We start from the raw sequence: 20,794 nt of genomic DNA, 5'->3' as shown, positions 1-20,794 counted from the left end.
GTTTCCAACAGAATAACTGAGTTGGTTGGAAGCTTATTTATTGTCGGTCATCAAGTAGTTAAATCATAAACGTAACAAAAAAGAACTACTTGTGACACACACTGCAGACTTGTTACGTCGGGCCGTACGTGGTACAAAAAAGTGAGCACATTGAGCTTAGTTGACATTTGTTCAGTCAGTAAACCAGTCCTTATTAGTCTGCATAGTTCATACGTTAAATCTGGGAGCAAGTCTTAGGCGCAGACAGTCAGGCGCGCACACTGTGGCGTCAAGATATTTAGGTGCGGAGCACTGTGGCGCCCGTTCGTTTAGGTGCTATTCCTTGTAAAGTCTACAGATTGTATCATCTTGGCAGGTAGGGCAATGCTTTTCACACAAAATGTTATATTAAACAGAAAAATATGTCATAGCTTCCGTGAGTGATAACTGCTTAAACCGGCAATGCTTTTCACACAAAATCATTGCTTTATCAATAAATTATTCAAGTTTCCGAACATGACTGAGTTCATTTTTAGTTTATAAGTCAAATAATAACCGCACTAAACATCATTAAAAAATATACCGTAACCTATATTCAAGCGGGTGGGAGGCTTGAGTGAAGAGTAACTTAGTTTTCCGTCAAAACCCCCACTAGGTTTTGCCAAAGCTGAGCTGATACAATCTGCAGACTTTAGTAGGAAGAGCACCTAAATAAATGAACGGGCGCCACAGTGCTCCGCACCTCAATATCCTGACGCCACAGTGTGCGCGCCTATTTGACCGACGCCTAACTGTCTGCGCCTAAAAGACGTGGACCCTTAAATCAATGGTTTGCTGGAAAACAACGTACGAAAATTTTTAGCAAAAAAACAATTTGTGGTTGAAAACGTGAGTTTGCGTTGTAGATCGCTCACACCTAGCGCGCGCTTTCTATTCAACCTGGACAGCAAACCAGTCGTCTGCAGACGTTGAATCAATGTAAAAAACGACTGATTTGCTGGATAGTGAAATACGAAGTTTTGCAAAGATTTGGTGAAATATGAAGGAGCCGTCTAATTATTTTACACACTTATCGAGTTTGAAAAGGATGTGGCTGCGAGATTCGCATTCATTCCTCAACGGATATCGCTTGAACTAAACATCTTTGCGAAGATATATACAAAATAAGGATAAAACTACAGCAAAATATAATCAAAGAAAACAAAGCAGATTACTGCTTCAGATTTCTAACTAACATTCTATGTCAAGTTACTATTATCGTTGATTGAAAATAAACTGATGACAGTAACCGCGCAGATAATCACATGATATCAGATTGTAACGTCGATATACGTTGAATTAATGTAAAAAGAATAAAACAAACATTTCATCATTAGAAAAGACATGGCATGAAGCATTGTTGCAGTAAAACTAAGTATAAAAGCTCAACACAATCGAACTGATTGCCTAGCAAGCGGTTCACATCTAACAATAAAAACGCTAACTGGAACAGATATAGTTCAAACACACAAAAACCGATGAACAGAGAATAAAATAGCAGTTGAAATATGTTTTCTGCAACTTTGTAGTCTATTCTGTATTGAACGAAACTTGAAATGCAACATTTCCCAGTGAACTATTGCATTATCACAATTAAGAAATGTTATGTAATACTTTAAACATGACCCAGATACCCTTTAATTCAACAAAATGCGAACTACTGTCAAAGGAAGGGTACATTAAGCCAAAGTATTTTTCTCAATTTTTTTCGGCGTAATTGTTATGCTAGCACAGCTCGGAAGAACTGCGACAGTTGGCTGAAAATCGCCAATTGTGGAGAATTTTTATTGACGCTATTTTACACGCAACTGGAGTGAATTAAAATATCATTATTATTACAGTGACGGAAACCCAAAACTTGCCCGTTGAAAAGAAAAACTACCCAAAGCTATTTTGTTATCCAAACCACCATAGTGCTTGCAAATTTAACTTACACATAGAACTTATAGCCTGAAAACAAAATTACAGGCTTTTGCACATGAAGCATGAATCTATATTCTTGCAACAGTTTTCAAAAATTTGGTTGTTTTCAGATGGTTAGTGAAACATTTTCCGAAACTGTAACTTCTTCACACGCACCTTAAGTTTCATAGGAAAATTTACAAATCTCATTGCAAGACGACATAGCTACAAATTTCTTTTAAATTCGTTTTGAGCAACTTTAAACTTTGGCCTGGGCTAGTTTTGAACATGCAAGGTTTGGGCGACCGCTACTGTAAGATAGCTTTTTGGAAAACATTGCATCACTCTTCCTTAACGCACCGTTTGTTCGGTAAGTAGTTGGACATTCCGTACTTCCATAATCCCCGCCCTTGTGCAGTTTTTTTTTCAAGCGGAAAACGATACAAGAACTTTTGCAACAAGCCTGATTATGATTAAGAATAAGAATCATAAACAACAGGAGATACAGTGCTTTGTTAGCACACTTCAAAACGAACTGCGTACGCTAGCGAATAAATCATATGGTGAAGTTACCTTTATCAATGCAAATAGACAGAACTATTAATGAGTTGTAAATAATTAACGAACGAATTGGACTGAAGAATACCATTAGGGGTTGACAGAAGTTTCATGCATCATAAATGCTCCTCAAAACACCAATCGGTTACATAACGTTGGAGAGAACGCACTGAAAAGGTTTTGCAGTTCGTTGGAAGATAAACGCAAAGAATGGCTTCATTGCCTTCCCGTTCATTCTGCTATGCAGAAAGCATACAACTTTCACGAATATTTAGCCACAGTTTAATTATAACTAAACTACATTTTAATGTGCAAAACTTTCTGTGGATACGCTTTATCACTTTTCGCCTTGACACTGTATGTCAGGATTGGAAAACTGGCTATGGAAATTAGTTTCACATACGGCAACTCTGGATCACAGCATCCTGGAGTATAATCGTACTCGGGAAGCTACGAGGCCTTTCAGTGGAAGAACGTACTCACAAAAACGACATTAAGTCCCGGTTAGGTCGTTTGCTGTTATTTCCGGTGACACTTCAATGCTGTTGTTACTGTTGTTGTTATTGGTATTAGCATTTCGAACAGCTTGAGGCACGGCATCAACGGAATGGTCAGCTTGAGGAGGATGGTAATCATTTTCGGCGGGAGGATCTGCATCTACCCTGGAAGCACTGTCGATGAGGAGGATATCCCAATTCAATAAGATTTCACGATCATTCGTGAGGTCGTTGATGCACCCGCCGAATCTGCAGGAAGACGAGCCAAACCGTTATACGATGCAAGAACTTGTTTCGCTTCACTATTTACTCACGTAAAAAGTGGTATGATAAATGGGTAAGCAGTGAGGAAGTTAAGTTCTTTTTTTCTTAGAAGGTACTATCCAAAACGGCTACTTGAAAATTACACGGAAGCAAGTAGTTGCTGTGACGTTGCGTTTCCTTCACCTGCATAGCCGCCCTTCTGTTGATTGCCCTGATCTGTGCTACCGCTATGCAAAATAACACACAAAAGGCTTTGAATACTCACTGGCGAACATTGTGATCCATTTCATCGGTTAGACGAAGAGATTCGGTGTTTTCAGTATCGTTGCTGATACTCTCAACAAAGGGCGTTTCCAACATTACTTTGTCCATTTCTTCCTTCTCTTCCTATGATGCAAAAACGTTAAGTTTAGAAATGGAAACATTTTTTTTTCGATGGGAATTTGAAACTCTTCTGGAACGGGAATTAACTATCGACTAATGGCATACATGCATGAAAAGTGGCACAAAATATAAAAACTAAGTAGACGCAATATGTGAAAAGAGAATAGTCCTTGAATGAAATCATCTTTCAACCTTTTACTTAATAAGTGGCCAATTAATGAAGGTTGTTATGTTTTTTTTCAAACCCTAGTTCAGGGTAGAGGCCGCAGAAGACAGAAATACCTTGAGTCGTTGCATAACTCCCCATATCGATTGCTGACGGAATTGATGCAAATCGAAGAGAGACTTGATGTGGCGGTTCAACTGATGCGTTTTGTCAGCGAAGTTAGTTTCCCCCATTACTTTACGTAGGTCTTTCAGGTACTTGAGAAGTATTCTGCTCAAAATAAGGATTTTCAGATAAAGCAACGGCAGCAGTGACCTAGTTACAATAGATAAAAAAGCACACAGTAAAAAAATAAAGACATTTTCGTGATGTAACCAAACGGCTTTACCTTATCTGATTGCTAGTGTCAACGTAATACTGGGTTATTTCTGTAGTGATCCGTTGCAAGAAGCCATTAGCCAAATCTTTCATTGTTGAGTGAATATCTGCAGAAGACACAATTACCACGTAAACACATTATTCAGAGCATTTCACCATGAATTAGACCCGACTCGATATAAAAGTATTGAAGAAGGGAAACACATGAAGTGTATGATACAGATTTTAGATCACGGGGATGCTAAATTAAATCTGCTTTTAGCTTATCCGCAACTGGAGGGGTTGCGTCTTTTTTCTGATTTACAAAAAAAAATACTTATCATGAGAGTGGAGTTGGTATTAAAGCAATTTAAGTTTTTGTGTTTTTTTTTGTTAAAAGTAAGCAAGCTAGTAGTGAGGGTTAAAAATGGTCAAATTGGCAATTGACCGGATGCCGGAAAAGCGGAGCTGTAGTGTTGCCGGAAAAGCGGAGCTGCGCGTCCCGTAATGTAATGTTCCTAAGTGTATGGGTACTGGCATATATGTCAAAGACCAGACAGAAGTATACATTATTACAACGACGAATAAGGGCAACTTGCGAGACCAAGCAATACTGGCTCAATTCTCGGCGTGCGCGGTTGAGCAGCAACCATTCAAGGATAACTCCATTAGGCGGAAATGGACTTGTGCCAGTTATTTAACACATCTGGAAAGCTACAGACCAAGGTGTATGCTGACCAGGCAGCGCTTTGTATAACCATCTCTGTATGTGCACCGTATAATAGAAAAATTGGGACTTAACCGTCTGCAATTTGTGCTGGGTCCCTCTCAGAACGACGTCGGTTGTGATCTTGATACAAATGTATTTTTTTCTTTACTTCGTCAAATTTTTGCGCAGACTGTTGAATTCTGTAAAGTAACATGACTCAGCGATCATGCTGCAAAGTAACATGACTCAGCGATCAAGCTGTCATTTAACAAAACAGAGATAGAAACTTTTAATAGACTTTATAAACAAACTTTCATCAGCAAATTTATAGTTCAAAACACACCGTTAAAATCTTACTTCTTGCAAAACACTTTATCGCGTGTCTTGCGTCTAGTACTGCTATCGATAGCAAAGTAACCCACACAGGCATGTCTTCTTACCTTTCCGCAAGCGATTTGGACGTGCTATTGCAAAATTCTTCAGCTTTTTTCACAAACGCGCCAACATTTATCCTGCATGCAAAACAATTTTCGTCATCATGTAGCAATTGTTGTTATTCGCAAGTTCTGTCATTTCAAACTTCATTATCATAGTGCCCGGAGCAGCAGCATACGAAAACGAGTCATACTGGAGGAAAACGTAAGCAGTTGTTCGCAAAATGGTGCATACAACAACACCAATGAAACAAGCACAAAAACTCGCCAGGTTTAAAGTGTACAGCTGCACAAAGTGCACATACACAACAACTTGGATAGTAATTTCCGCAGCGTAACTTTGTAGCTAATGCGCTATCACACAAACTAAAACGAAAGATGGTGTTTCAATTTTTCCAAGTTTGGGGGGGGCTACGCACCCTCTATAAGCCGTCCGACAGAAAAAATACTTTGGATCGGCTGTATGTGACCGTAATCCGATCTAATTAGACCCCAAGCATTTTTGACTTCAAAAATCGTGAAAAAATGAAACATTCTAATAAACAGACATAATTAAGCAACAACACTACATTTAACATTATAAAAACAATAAGCGAACGTTTTCGGCTATTCATATAGCCATTTTCAAGCTTATAAAATCCAAGCCTATATGTTTGGATAGTGGATACCACTAAAAATCAAAGCTGTATCTTTACCAGGACGAACTCGCAGCTTACCTGGAGTTGAACACATTGGCTTTTTCGATGGTGCTTTTGATGAGAGGCAACTCCTGTCGCTTGTATTGCTCAAGTTCCCGTTCATGTCGTGTCCAATTCTCTATGATATTATCATCGTCTGAAAAGAAATACAAGTAGAACGCAAAAGAATATGAATCATTTCTTCAAATTTTCGCAATAAATCATACTCAATGATTTCACATCTAGCTTAACTTTCGGTTAGCTACCGGTTGTTTGCTCAGCCTAAGTACGTCTTTGACCCTGAATACAGTTCAAAGTTGATTCAGCTTTAATCTCGAATTCGAACAGTAAAAATACAACGGTGTTTTTGTCATAGCAAACTAGGAAACAGTTTCTTCGCTATGGTCCAGCCGAAACAAGGTTCTCAGAAAACAATAGCTTGATGGAGTGGATGCCCTTGTGCGCATCACAAGGAATACTTTTTTCCACCGCGAATTGGTTGCGAGAGTTACCATTGTCATCATCATCATCATAATCCATCGTCGGTTTGTTCCCCACTAGTGGGGGTGGCCGATTGTTTCCGCGCAGCAATTGTTTTAATCCCTTTTCTGTAGCATTGTAAAGTGATAACTTAAAAGGGATGCATTATGTGGGGACTTATAATTAGGGTAGAAACGAAACGCGCTTTGTCGAAGCAAATCAATGACAAACTAGGCGAAGAAAAGAATTATTTAATGAGCATGGTTCACTGTTGGTAATATTTCGACCAAATATCCCTACTACTGTGGTATAGCGATGTAGGTTTCAATCACACTATTCTAAGCTCATCTGCGAAGAGTGGAAATCGCTCTTTGAAATAAATAAGACAGGAAGTAGAACTAAGGAAGTGATATTTTGAATGCAACACTAATTTAAAAAATGTCAACATTTTCAAACCGCTACAATCGGTAAAAAACATGACTTTAGAAGAGAGAGGTTTTGATTGCGTTAGTTTATTATTTTGTAACATCGTTTTCCACCAGTTTCGTGCTACGAGTATCGTCTTTTCATCTGTCCCCCACAGTTAGTTTTACTGCCATCTTCTGCCAAATATAACAACTCTGACAGTTTCGGTACAAGTTCTAGAAGTTTTGTTGCTCAGCTGAGCTATAATCTAAATGAAATGTCTCTTACTAGCTTTTTTTATTTGTAATTATTTTTTCTACTGTATATTAAATTAGTTCCTTTTTCAACGAGGCCACAAACGCAGTGCAGAAAATTGTGTTTTCTGTGTAGTTTGTATAATGGCCGAGACACCGATCAAAAGCTTTCAGGATTGAAGGGTTGACGATACAGTATTTTATCAAGCAGTGTGTAAACTCGATTCATTAGTTCAAACATTGAATGGAATTCTCTACATGTAGATTCTATAGATTCATTGGCGAGTATTACTTTATCAATATGCTGACTTTCAGATTGCAAGATGAAAAAAAAGCAAAAAACACTAAAAAGACTTGAATAAAAATTTTAAGTAAATGTTGGTTGAATTTGAATCTTCATCCTTAGACTGACAAAGCTTTGATACCGTAGGTTATTCCTGACAGTTTCGCATACTTGTAGAGGCTTTTGACACAGGGCCGGTTACTGAGATTGGTAGAGTGAAGTTTTTCGATTGCAGAAATGTTGTTGCGGGGGAATTATTCCATCTATTATGTGACGCTGAATGGGGAACAGTAGTGAAATGCGCTGTTCCTGAGAGCCGAACCGGCGCCGCATGATTTTGAGGCGGGTGCTTAACTACTAAGTCAACGGGGCGGACACAAAAGAAGAACGGACAAGAGTGTAAACATAAATGTAGAACCCAAATACACTTTTATCCGTAATCGATTTCAACTTTCAGTTCTGGAGGCTTATGCACGGTGTCTAAGTCATATATTTTCGTAGGCTACGCAATACGCATTCAACCCAACCGATCTGCGGTCAATTGTGCATTGACATAATATACTAAAGTTGTTACTGAATAGGTCTTCGTAGTAGTCGACATCGGTTTTGAGGCTTTTTTCAAAAAATTCCAGGACACCATAGAATCTGAAGTAAGACCCTTTCAGTTCTAAAAAAAAACGCTGACGTTAGTATGAAGATTCAAAGATCTTATGAAAATTTGGTAAAAAGATGGTTGCTGTTGATTTGCTGAAAACTTGACTACCTTCGCCACTGGAGTTGAAGTGAGAATAATGCTTCTGAACGCTCGATTTGATAGCTCTAAGTGCAGATACAGCTTCCAAGCAGCGTTTGCATTGCGAATTGATAAAGTTTATGGCTAAGCACAGAGCACGACGAGTCTCTTTCGGCTGAGCCTGCGCCTGAAAGCAATCGTGTGAGAACGTTAAAAGACTGGAATGCATTCAGTAAGATTTGGAACAAAGAAGGACAAAAGCAACTGTTCAGGGTGGAAAATATTTTCAGTTATTAAAACGTTGTAATAATGTAGTATTAAAACATATCATTTTTTTGTAGGGGCAAGGTAAAACTTTGGGGGTGCGATTTCTCCCCCATCCCTAACCCATGGTACGTCCCTAGTTTTGCATACCCGTCGTCCTGAGATCATGTTTTTCAGCTCATTCGGCAATTGCAAACTGGGAACTTGGAATTCTTCATCGCTATACAAATACACATTCCAAGGGTCGTTGCTCTGAAAAAAATGCATCAGTGGATTAGCGAAGTTGCAGAACAAAAAAAAACGCAGTAAAAATATGTAGACGCCAAACTCATCGGTTGCTCACGGGTATTATCATTGTTGCAGACATGACCACAAAATGTCCATTCTGTAGTGTTTCCTTTTACAAGCACTTTCACATACATGAACTGCATAATGATGGTGCTTTTAATTCCTGAGTTTTAGTTTCATATAGTTACAGTCGTGTCCATATTAATTGACTCAAGCAGGAAAAATCACACAATTTCAGTTATTCAACGTTTTTATTATTTAGTTTACACAATACATTTCAAAACCCGGTGTTAATAACTCTGAGGGAATCATGAAATCAGCTCGATATTCTGAATTGATAACACGAATCTTAACTCATGACATGCAAAGAGCATTTCCTAAAGGTGGGGGTATTTCAGCAAGATCTTGCTCCATGCCATACATCCAAGCAAATGAAGAGAGTTTTTCATCAACTTAAGATAAACGTTCTAGATTGGACTGGAAACTCTCCTGACCTCAACCCAATAGAAAACCTTTGGTCAATTTTGAAATCTTGTTTGCAAAAACTCGATTGCACTACAAAAACCAAACTCATAGAGGCCATTATGCCTCTATGAGTTTGGTTAGGCTTTGCGTTCTCAGCAACAATTGCTCTTGTGCAACCCTTCATGTAAGACACAATATGGAAATCGTACCTTCCCAGTTGTTGCTGCCAGTTGCTGGAACTGTTTGCCTATTTGTGTGAAAGAAGCTGAAAATTTTAATGAATTCAAAGCTCGCTTGAAAACGTTCTATTTCAATGAACATTATGACTGAATGTACCGTATTAATTATCACCATTGTCATGTACAGCGCCCAGGAGCATAGTTTGACTGTGGATGTGGCGCTATATAAATATTGTTATTATTATTATTCAAGTATGGTATAAAGACCCAGAAATCTAAAAAACTGCAAAAAAGTTGTTAAATCGATGCCAAAGCGTGTGAAAGGGGTGCTGAAGAATCGAGGTGGTCACAAAAGTTATTAACACCGGGTTTTGAAATGTATTGTGTAAAATAAATAATAAAAACGTTGAAAAACTGAAATTGTATGCTTTTTCCTGCTTGAGTCAATTAATATGGACACGACTGTATGTAGTATGTAGTATACCACCATTGCCAAAGTATGAGCTCAAATTCAGCTACTTCCATGTGGCGAGTAGGGACAAAAAAGAAACTAAAAAATCACATTGAAACAAAAATATTATCAGACAACGTTTGAATGCAAACTAGGGTGTGTGGGAATGCAACAATGCCTTCAAAGGGAATCTTTGTTGTTGGACAATAGATCTTGTCGCTCATGTCTACGAAACAAAGCCAACTGCATATTGATATAGTTCTGGTAGCATGATTTGCCTTCGGCAACGTCCGCAACGAAATTTTTCTTTGTTGATATCACATATTTGGTGATAATATCGGGTCCCGTAACAATGTAGGGCAAGATTTGATGGATGCCTAGATTGCCTACCTTACATCATGGTCTATGATCAACTTCAAAAGTACACGATAGCCGTTCTGATACAAATTGAACATGTATAGTTGTATACCTACCGGTGTGCGCCAACACTCATCCACAGCGAGTCTCATGACATTTGGTCTTTCACCATTTTTCAGGAGCAGCACTTGGGAATCGATAGGAATGTTGGTTTTGGCTGTTACTTGCTGCTGCAAGCCTTGGATACGCATGCCTGGACTGGCTTCTATAGTCAGCATTGAGTGGGTTTGAGTGTTGTACACATTGATATGCTGAAAAAAGTCACAATACATCAGGAAGAAAATTCAATGCAGTCTAACATGAATTCGATGTAACATACCTTGACCGCAGTGCCACAACATGTGTTTAATACAGGGTGCAAAAAGTTGATGAGACTGGAAATACTTAGAAGTATACACTACACATGCAAACTCTACCGTATCATGATTGTAATGATCGAAGGTACCAAGCGTTTGGTCACGCGGCAAAACGAAATAATTGCACCCTGATCATAGCATTTGCAGCCCTCGAAATTAGCTTCCATCTACGACGGCAAAAACATTGCCGTCGCCAAATCAACAAACTTTGGATTGCGGCGGCAATTGCCGTATGCTTTAATTTTAATCAAACGAAATTTTATGCGCTTTATCGTGTGTCTAACGGCGGTAGCCCAGAGCATCACGCAAGCTATTTTATGCGCTGACAATGCTCTTGTGAACTGTAAAAAGTTTGCAACCTTATAAATACTGGCTTAATAGTTACGCAAAAGCTATTCTTTCATCGAATGCTTATTGTTTACCGGTGTCGTTGCGAACGTAAATCATGGTAAAGGATGATACAGTTGAAAAGTGGAATTTATCTGCTATAGGTTATCAAACAGAGTAAACAGAAGGAAAAGTTAGTGTGGTACTTTGCAAAATTTGTAAAGAGTTTGATGACGGAAACAAATCGGAATTAGAAAAGCTACGAGTCAAGTTAAAAAAGTAGTACAAAATTGGATAAATGGTTCTTCGGCAGTAAAGTAATGCTTCCGATCATATGGCATCGCCCGTTCAAGAACGGGCAGTTTTGCGTCTTCAAGTATTTCAGTGACGACGCGACAACCTCATCCTCCGATACAGCATAATGATGATTCCGATTCTGACTAGTTCTTTATCCAACAGAGTCAGACTTTGTGTTGCTCGCAGTGTCCCAATTGTGCCGAAATTATGTTAGTGTAAACGTAAATCGAGACAATCTTCTCGCAGGGAGCTATTAATTTGTAACCGGTATCTGGTTGAGCAATTAACGTTATTTTATGATAATTCAACATTGCTGGATGTCGAATTAATGTAAAACAAACGTAAATTTCTTCTTGTGCATTGTTGTTACCTAGGCAGCAAAATTCATTTTTGTGTTGATTCCACGTCTTTTTGTGTTGATTCCACGCAATAGCGTGCGCATCGCGTTGCTCGCTTTATCGCTACTTTTGGTGTTATTGCATCACAAAAAAATCACAGTGCGGTCGTGATAGACTATATTTTTCGCTTCTCGTTTTACATGTGTTAGTACAATTTTGTCGTAATAAACGTTCACAGCAATTGCTGAGGCAATTTTAACTTTGCCGTTTGGCATCGGCAACGTTTTTGCCAAGTAAAAATATTCTAATTTCGAAGACTGCATGAGTGCTCACAGCAAGTAAAATAGTCCGAGGTGAGGTCTTGGTGCGATGTTTCTGCTGATTAAACTCCCGCTGCGAGTAAATAACACTGGAAGAAATTTTGAACAATTTTTGTCCTAATTGAGTGCTCATTTTGCGACGGCATTTTTATTACCGTAGCAGAATGGCGATTATGACGTTTGCGGCAGCATTTGCCGTGTGCCTCCGCTAATTTCGAGGACTGCATTTGGTAAAATCTTTTGTACACCATATCGAGCAATACGAGGTTTTTGCAAGCCTTTAGTGATTGAAGCTTATTATAAGGTGACAACTTAAGTCTGTCTTCACGGCCATTGTTTTATTTAGACAAGCTGATTGGAATATGACGGCTTACTAACAAATGCTAGAGGAGCAATTACAAGAGGATTGTCGTAGCACACACTTATCAATCAAGTAACCATCTCCGCTAAGCCGAAAGTTGATTCAAAGTTGGGTTGCGACACTGAGCTTTCTGAGCGCTTTAAAATCAGCAGTTACTGGCATCAGCTATTGCTAGCCACACGGTTGAACTAAAACTACCACGCAATCAACAAAACTGACAGATAGGTCGTTGCATAAGCAAGCCAAGCACAGTAATAGTTGTTCTGTCAAAGGGCAGATAAGCTTTTTTTTCTTAAAAACACGAGGGGAATACCTTTTGTGCAAGTATTTCTTGAAGATTTTTAAACCACCCATTGCTCCCGTCTCCGCCTCCGCGTCGTTTCGCATCCATTAGCAACATCTTTTGCAACCACACCCTGATCTTGTCGGCAAACACCGGATTCAATGCGTGGGGTTGAGGGATGTAGGAGAGAAATCGTGGGGTTTGGTCTAAAATTTTCTCAAAAATTAGCACAAATCAAGCAATGTTACCAACCCGACCACTTTCAACTAAAAATCCGTCCTGTTAACATTGATTTAACCCCTTGCTGGCCCTGCAGACGTTGACTCAGTGTAAAGAAAAAACTTTCACACAGGAAAACTGCATTGCAAATACAGTGGAGTGTACACAGCATAAACTTTTGACAGAAAAACTAAGAACTATCTAACTACTTTAGACATTTTTTAGACTTGTCAAAAGTCAAGTTGAAGTGCAAAAATAATTTCATACCATTGTTATCACCAGCAGTGCAAATGTGTTCATCTAACTTGTTCTCTTTGAGTATTGTAATGAACTGCATGGCTTCTAAGTGAGGAAAGAAGGGTCTCCTGCCAGTCATGCATTCAAACGCAACTAGCCCGAAACTCCAAAAATCAACAGTCTTGGTGTAACGCAGTGGCTGGACTGACGAGAACTCCGGTGCCTGGCAACATCAAACTACCATCACAGCCCCACGGGATAATAAAAATAATGCTATAAGGACAAGAAGTCACACTATAACTGTCTGAACAGAAAAATACCAATCTTTGAGTTTATTGTATTGTCAACGCACCGCTGAATGGTGGTGGTGAGAGCCACAGCTCAAGAGCACACGGCTGAGTTTTTGGCAAAAACCTTAATGGCATGTTTGAAAGCGGTTACGAAAATTAGCTTCATTGCTTTCTCGTTCAGATAGCCTAATGTTCAACAAAAGACAATGACAATTCAACTTCTTTTCAAATGGGTTGTTTACCCAATACCCAGCCTATAAATCACACAACTGTTCTAAAGAGACTAGCACAAAAAGTATGATAGAGTACCAAGTAGTGCAGGGTTCCAACAAAACTTGTCAAGGAAGTTTGTTCACTCAAGTCTTTGGCATATCCGAGATCAATGATCTTGAATTGAATTTTCTCTTTCCCCACGCTTTTCATAACTATGTTTTCAGGCTTTAAGTCTCTGGTAAAACAAACAAAAATATTGCTACTACAAGCAGCTATAACTAAATTAGCATTTCTTTGCACAAAGAACAGTTTGTTTACTGTATAAATATCACCAATAGTTCCACGTAAAAAGCCACAGGAAAAACCCTGTGCCAGACCCCAAAATGTGTTTTTCTGCACTAATTTTTGCATAGACTCTAGTCTTCGTTATTTGATTCGTATTCCAGACTAATTTGACAGTTACTGTTACTGTAGTTACTAGCCTCTGCAACCTACTAAGTAGTTGCTTGATATGCTCACCTGTGCTTTTTTGTAGGGCTGAGATTGATTCTAGTTCAAGCCATACACAAAGCCTCAACAATTAAAACACAGGCAACCAATTACTTTCTTGCTGGTACACAAAGTAAGTCCGGGTAGTAATGAGCACCCATAGAAAGTACAGCCACAATAATGTCACAAAAACTCAAAATAAACAATTAAAAAATAAATAGCTCTGAGTTGCAATAAATTAAACGTCGTATATACAACACGTTTGTACTTGCTGTATTTCTTGAGGAGACTTAAATTGTGATTTTAATTGTTATATTTGCACTTTTGTAGAATGAAATACAAAACAATATATCAAACCTTACTTAACACTGAAAGATCACCTGTGAACTATGCTTTTTTCATGTAGAAAATGGATAGCAGAGCCAATGTTATCCAAGAAGTCACGAACTTGAAATTCTTGAATACCACAACAATTTTTGGCCTGGCTCAACATCTGCAATTTATAGATAGAACTCTGTTAAATCTAACAGTCGTAAAGGTTTTTCAGTGAAGTTGCATATTTGTTGTTTGGTGAGATGGATATGCTCAAATCAACTGGCAGACCAAGTATCAAATAAAGAATTGAGAAGAAGGATTGACAAGTACCAAATAGAAGAGGTGGTTTTGTGAAGGAGACTATGGGTTACTGTACTGGTAGGTTTGCCCCTTTTTGGGTGATTTTGGAAATTGATTAGGCCTGGGTGTTAAATTTTTGTTTTGACCCAAAAAAATGAGATTCCAAAAATTTTTTTGAAGTTGAACCATGTCTAGACCCTGCCCCGGGCCGTCTCGCCAGTTGACGAAATTTAAAACAGCCGTAACTTTTACAATGTTCATGTTAATAATGTCATGTAAGTATTCATTTTCATTGGTTTTTCATGGAGAACAAGAATCTAAAGGTTTTTGATACATATGGCATGATTTAGAAATCTTGTTTTTTGTAATTATTTGAAAAATTACTGTTATTACGCTTATTAGCCTCATTTTGCATAGCAATGTCTGAAGCAACTGCCTTTGTGTTTACTGTATTTATTCTCTTGATTTCAGCATAGTATTGTAAGGTTTGTCAAATTTTTAATATGGATGAGAGAAAAAGAAGAAAAATTGCAAAAGATCCGCTTGATATTGGTATGTACCAACCCATGAGTCAGTCAATGCTTCCGCTTAAGCTAGATGTCCTGAGGCATTATTTGTATCTGCGAAATATTAAGTACACAAATGATGTAGGACAAACTGTGCTCTACAATGAAGTTTATGACTGCATTTGTAAAATCTACACAGCTGCATCCATTCCAGTAACAAAAAGTAAGACCAGAATAATAGCCGAAATGCAAGAACTAGAAAAAATGAGGAAGGAAGTTAACAAAAGAAAGAATCCCAAACGAATTCTTGACTTCACAGATCATCTAAGTTTGATTTTCTCTGTTCTTAAAAGTACAACTGATGTACCAATACCAGAGAGAGAATTTTACAATGACCAGTGCACTGACAGGAAAATGATGAATTCCTTCTCTGTTGACAAACAACAAACTGCTAAATATCAGCGTAAACTCAGAAATCAACTCCAGCTGACCAGTCTTCAACCGGAACCATCAACGCTGGAATGCCACGAAGAGAGCAGCTCTTGTCAAGGAAGCGGATCTGAAAAGAGCAGTGCAAGTAGCTCCGAACTATCGGAAGAAGAAACTTGTCAGGAACACCAGTCAGCTTCTAGCTCTTCATACTTCACACAATCACTGCAAAATACAGCTGTTGTTGCAGCGCAGATCAATGTTGGTGAAGAGCAGGTAGCCAAAATTTTAACTGCTTATAACCAAGACATTGGTTACCAAGCAGTGGTAACGAGAAAGAAAGTTTGTGGTCAGAGGGAAAAAGCACGGAGACAAAAGATAAGTGAAATGAGACAAAATGCTGTGTATGGTATGTTTGGTATGGTGATAAGCTAGTTTTTAACTTTGTGGATGAGATTTTGAGCTATGGTAACAAAATTAACAGCTATTTAACACTCCATATATCAAACAGGTCTTTATTACGATGGGCGCCTAGATGCTAAAACGGTTGTGAAAGAGAGCACATTGCCTTCATCATCATCAACACAAAAAGAAGCCCACTACTCTGTTGTTTCACAGCCTGACGAAACTTATCTGGGATTTTGCAGCCCTGAAAATGGGACTGGTATGTAATGCATATGATTTTATATTATCTGTTGAACTAAAGGAGCTGGATAGCCATATAAAGCATAACTAGTACACATGATACAAAGTGAACTAAAGTAGCCTATGAAAGACTGTTTCTGTTCTTGGATGGATATTTCTAACAATGACACTTTTCTCAACAGGTAAATGTGTTGCTGATAGCATCTTGGACTACTTGGAATCATTGGAGGTTGATGCTGGGGATATCTGGTGTGTTAGGCTGTGACGGAACAAGCTGCAACACTGGGTGGAAAGGGGGTTCAATGGCATGCATTGAATAAAGGCTGGCAAGACCGTGTCAACGAGTAGTAAGCATGTTGCATCATTGTGAACTGCCACTACGCAAGCTGTTTGAAACGGAATGGCCCGATTCGGTGAGTCCGATTCGGTGAGTTCCCTATTCGGTGAGAGCCTTTTTCGGTGAGAGCCCTATTCGGTGAGTTTTTTTTTTAAATTATTGCGCGCCGTAGCCTAATTATCATTGCCGTTATAGGGGTTAGGGGATGGGGGATGGGGGATAGGGGTTAGGGGTTTTTGGGGTTTTTTGGTGGGGTTGGGGGTTTGGGTTTTTTTGGGGTTTGGGTTTTTTTTGGGGTTTGGGGTTTTTCGGGGGTTTGGTTTTTGGGTTTGAGGTTAGGGGGTTTGGGGTTAGGGGTTTTAATTAGGCTACGGTACCCAATAATTTTCCAAAAAAAATTTAAAAAAATCACCGAATAGGGCTCTCACCGAAAAAGGCTCTCACCGAAAAAGCCTCTCACCGAATCGGACTCACCGAATAGTAGCAGACCCGTTTGAAAAACTTGATGGTTCAACAACAGGCCCAAGTAGCTTTTCTGGACCAATTGGTCAGCTGGCAGCAACAGCCTTGCCAGAAGTTTGATCTTCTCAAGCTTGCAGAATTTCCGTTGCTAAGCAAAGAAGTCGAAAATAGTTTGTCAACAGATGCAAAATATCTTTATCAAATGTGCATGATGGTGAATGATGGAAATATTTCTGGGGCACTGCTGAAGAAAAAAATTGGTCCGGTATCACATGCACGATGGTTAACTTTAGCATCTCGCTTGCTCAGGATGTATGTTTCCATTACACCTGAATCTCCATCCTATCCTGCTGTGAAAAAGCTGGCAACATATATTGTTGGAGTATACTGGAAACTGCACATCAACATAAAACATAGAAGATCAATTCAACAAGGTCCCTTACTTTTATACCAAGAAATAGCAACCCAGAGAGATTTACTTTTAGATGTTGGTGATCTCAATGTTGTGCAAACTTGTGTTCAGAATAACTGCTACTTTGCTCACCCTGAAAACCTTTTGCTTGGAATGCTGGGGGATGACAATAAAGCTATTCGTTCAGAAGCTGTGAAGATCATTCTAAAAATCCGACGAACCAAATCACAAGGTAAACTTCGAGAATTCTACCTTCCGAAATTAAATTTTGATGCCACATGTTATACCAAAATGATAACAATGGCATGTAATGGAAGAGCTGCACCAACATACCTGACAAAAAACAAAGGATACCACCAAATACATGAGCCGCCACTCCTGCAAAACTGTGACATCAAGCAGTGTATTAACTTCCCAGTTCAGTTCAATTACCCTAATCATACACAGTCAGTTGAGCGAGCAGTTAAGCTAACTACAGAGTCAACAAGCCGCATCACTGGCAAAGGCCGACAAGTTGGAGAAGCACTATGCAAGCTTTCTGGCAGAAGCAAGAAGTGGAATGGTCCACACTACCGTGTAACCAGAAAGGCTGCATTGCGAGAATAACAAGGGTTCATTGATACCAGATTACGGTTGTCATGATGTGTGCTTTTACATGCAACCCAACTGTATGGTTACTATAATGTAATGTGTATTTTCAAGTGCCATTCAGTGTATAGTTGTTATTGTGTACCGTTTGTTGGTCCTCCATTGCAGTGAAAATTGCATGGTTGCAATAATCTGTGGTCTTCATGCACCACCCAAGTTGCAAACCTTGTTGTTGTACTTCTTGCTACATCTTAGTGCTTGAGAATACACACCACACAGTGAAATTTCATTAAAAAAAGTGATTGTGAAATACAAGCATGTGATAAACCTGTACTATTCAAGAACAAACTGGAAGTAGCACAACATGTAGACTGTAGTATGCAATACCTGCACCGATATGCCAACGTATTACTTGTACACTAAAAAACGAAACTTCCAAAATTAAGCCAAACCTATTAAAAACCTGTACATACTTGTTCTCCATGAAAAACCAATGAAAATGAGTACTTACATGACCTGGTTAACATGAATATTGTAAAAGTTACGGCTGTTTTAAATTTCGTCAACTGGCGAGACGGACCGGGGCCCGGGGCAGGGTCTAAACATGGTTCAACTTCAAAAATTTTTTGGGAATCTCATTTTTTTGGGTCAAAGCAAAAATTAGACACCCAGGCCTAATCAATTTCCAAAATCACCCCAAAAAGGGGCCAGCCTACTGTACTGGCACTTCACAAGAAGACTTCAATATAGGTCGACTGAAAACATCACCATGCTTGATGAAGCAATTCATCCAAGTTACTGGCAACCAGCATTCATTTGTTTGTAGTCCAGGTCAATTATGCCTACGGTAACTGTTTGAGCTACATTGTTACATAATCAAATAAATGTATTTCTTTCCAGTTTTCATTATAACTGATGTACAATTGTACATTTCATAATGTTGCATTGTTATTAGACGTTCCTGATTGTGTGCGAGCATAAACTGCATAGGCCTACTGTATTAATAAAATGCTTCACAACACATGCATCCAATAAAATACACTTTTATTGGAAACATCTAAAGCACTATGGGGGGTAGTAAATGGAAAAGCATAAAATTAACCCTTTAACTTTCCTGGTGCATATAGCATTGCAGGGTCTGCTACTATTCGGCGAGTCCGATTCGGTGAGTTCCTAACCTCCAACCCCTAATCCTAACTCCTAACCCCTAACCCTAAAACGGCAATGATAATTAGGCTACGGTACCAGATAATTTAAAAAAAAATTGAAAAAATCCCATGTTAAGGGATCGGACTCACCGAATCGGACTCACCGAATCGGACTCACCGAAACGGGCCATTCCGAAGATTGCAGTACCTCAAACATGACCAGTTCTAGAGTATGGGTTGCTTATAAATCCTGAAGTTGAAAACTCATGCAAACCTACCCGCCGTAAATCGCCCAACTCACAATATTCCATTCCTAAGGCAACGTAATTAATCACATAGTTGTCTTGTATTGCTTGTGGTACTTCATGGAATCCAACAATACTCTCGTGTTTCATATTTTTCATAATGTCAACCTAAACCAAACAAAAAAATTTATGGCTATTGGCTATATGTCCAAATAGAGTCCAGAAAAATCAGAGTAAAGAGAAATGTTTACAATGCAACAAAGGGCTGCTACAAATATCTGTGCATGTGACTATACAGTATAATTATATCATACTATACGTAAGTTCTATAATATATAAGGCTGCCGGTACCGTAGCCTACTTGTAAAGATCTGGCCTGATTTGTTACATTATGCAGACTTTTCTGGATTTTGCCAATTTTTGGTAACTGGCTGAATGATTTTTTTTAAAATGATGATTTAACATCTTTTTTACTGCCTTCTCCAAGTGAATTTTACTCATTTTTTACTGCTTCCTCATTCAAGAGAACAAAGACCTTTTTATATCATTGCAAGTCGGCAAACATTGCATTAAAAAAAAAAAATTTCAGTCAGACAATAGCGATACGGTGGTCAAAATCTGCAAAATGTGACAAATGAAGCCACATCTCCAGATAGCCATAAATTATACATAAAAATATACTGCAAATGGATCATTTAATAGATAATGAAATAATACAAAAAATCAAAGACAGTAAATTCAAAGTATAAAAGACAATGTATATATCATAATTGCGTAAACATAATGGCTGGTATATTTAATTTTTATTAAAGAAAAACCTTTTAGCACATCTATTGCATCATGCAGACTGTGGGATGGCACTGGTGTTGGTGTTGGCTAATAAGGTGTTGGCTTTCTTATTATGCGAACCTGGTTCAACACCCAGCTTAAGCTGGTTGTCAAAAACACTGTTCACCTCTACCCAGGGTGTAATAAATTATGAGGGTATAGCTGCTGAAGGAAAGGCAACTGAGAGAAAGGAACTGGCCACCCTACTCTCATTAGTGCTAAAGACTTAGTACAATGAGAAAAGTTTCTTCTTATTCCCCAAAGCTCAGTAACTGAGTACAGTAGCCTATGGGACCTTTACTTCACTGCATCATGCACAGGCATAAAAATGTTTAGTGAAAAACTTTACCTCTTGCTGCCATCGTTGCAAAGACCTTTCTCCAAGTTGTTGTTTGCACATCTTTATGGCAATTTTTTTTCCATCATTCACATTTTGCCACAATGAAACTTGCCCAAAGCCTCCAGATCCAAGAACAGTAAGCTTTTTCCAATCACCAAATTGTTCTTGGCCAACACGCGCCATAAGAGCATAATACAAAATATCCTAAACTTACAGATTAATTAAAACAAACACCCTACCGTATATCACGCAATACCAAAAGTACACTAGTGCAGTTTATACTATTGTTCTAAACATTTTACATTAAATTTAAACATTTTACAT

At 38.6% G+C, this 20,794-nt stretch overlaps 1 protein-coding gene across 1 annotated transcript; it reads right to left on the bottom strand.

Moving 5' to 3' along the window:
- Nucleotides 1–21: 21 nt before the first annotated feature.
- On the bottom strand, nt 22–20,696 carry LOC145786418 (inhibitor of nuclear factor kappa-B kinase subunit beta-like). The gene is made up of 17 exons (XM_082598070.1): nt 20,480–20,696; nt 19,336–19,470; nt 14,296–14,408; nt 13,523–13,661; nt 12,954–13,146; nt 12,498–12,673; nt 10,242–10,436; nt 8,536–8,637; nt 8,152–8,308; nt 7,963–8,055; nt 6,006–6,123; nt 5,296–5,367; nt 4,949–5,055; nt 4,178–4,274; nt 3,906–4,059; nt 3,505–3,626; nt 22–3,224 (listed from the first exon to the last, which is right to left on the bottom strand). Exons 1-17 carry the CDS (start codon nt 20,651–20,653, stop codon nt 2,972–2,974), a joined length of 2,400 nt encoding a protein of 799 aa, XP_082454196.1. The 5' UTR covers nt 20,654–20,696; the 3' UTR covers nt 22–2,971.
- Nucleotides 20,697–20,794: the final 98 nt, after the last annotated feature.

Source organism: Aplidium turbinatum, chromosome 17 (assembly GCF_918807975.1).
Source record: "Aplidium turbinatum chromosome 17, kaAplTurb1.1, whole genome shotgun sequence".
Lineage (NCBI taxonomy): Eukaryota > Metazoa > Chordata > Ascidiacea > Aplousobranchia > Polyclinidae > Aplidium > Aplidium turbinatum.
This window is presented reverse-complemented; position numbering and strand designations above follow the sequence as displayed.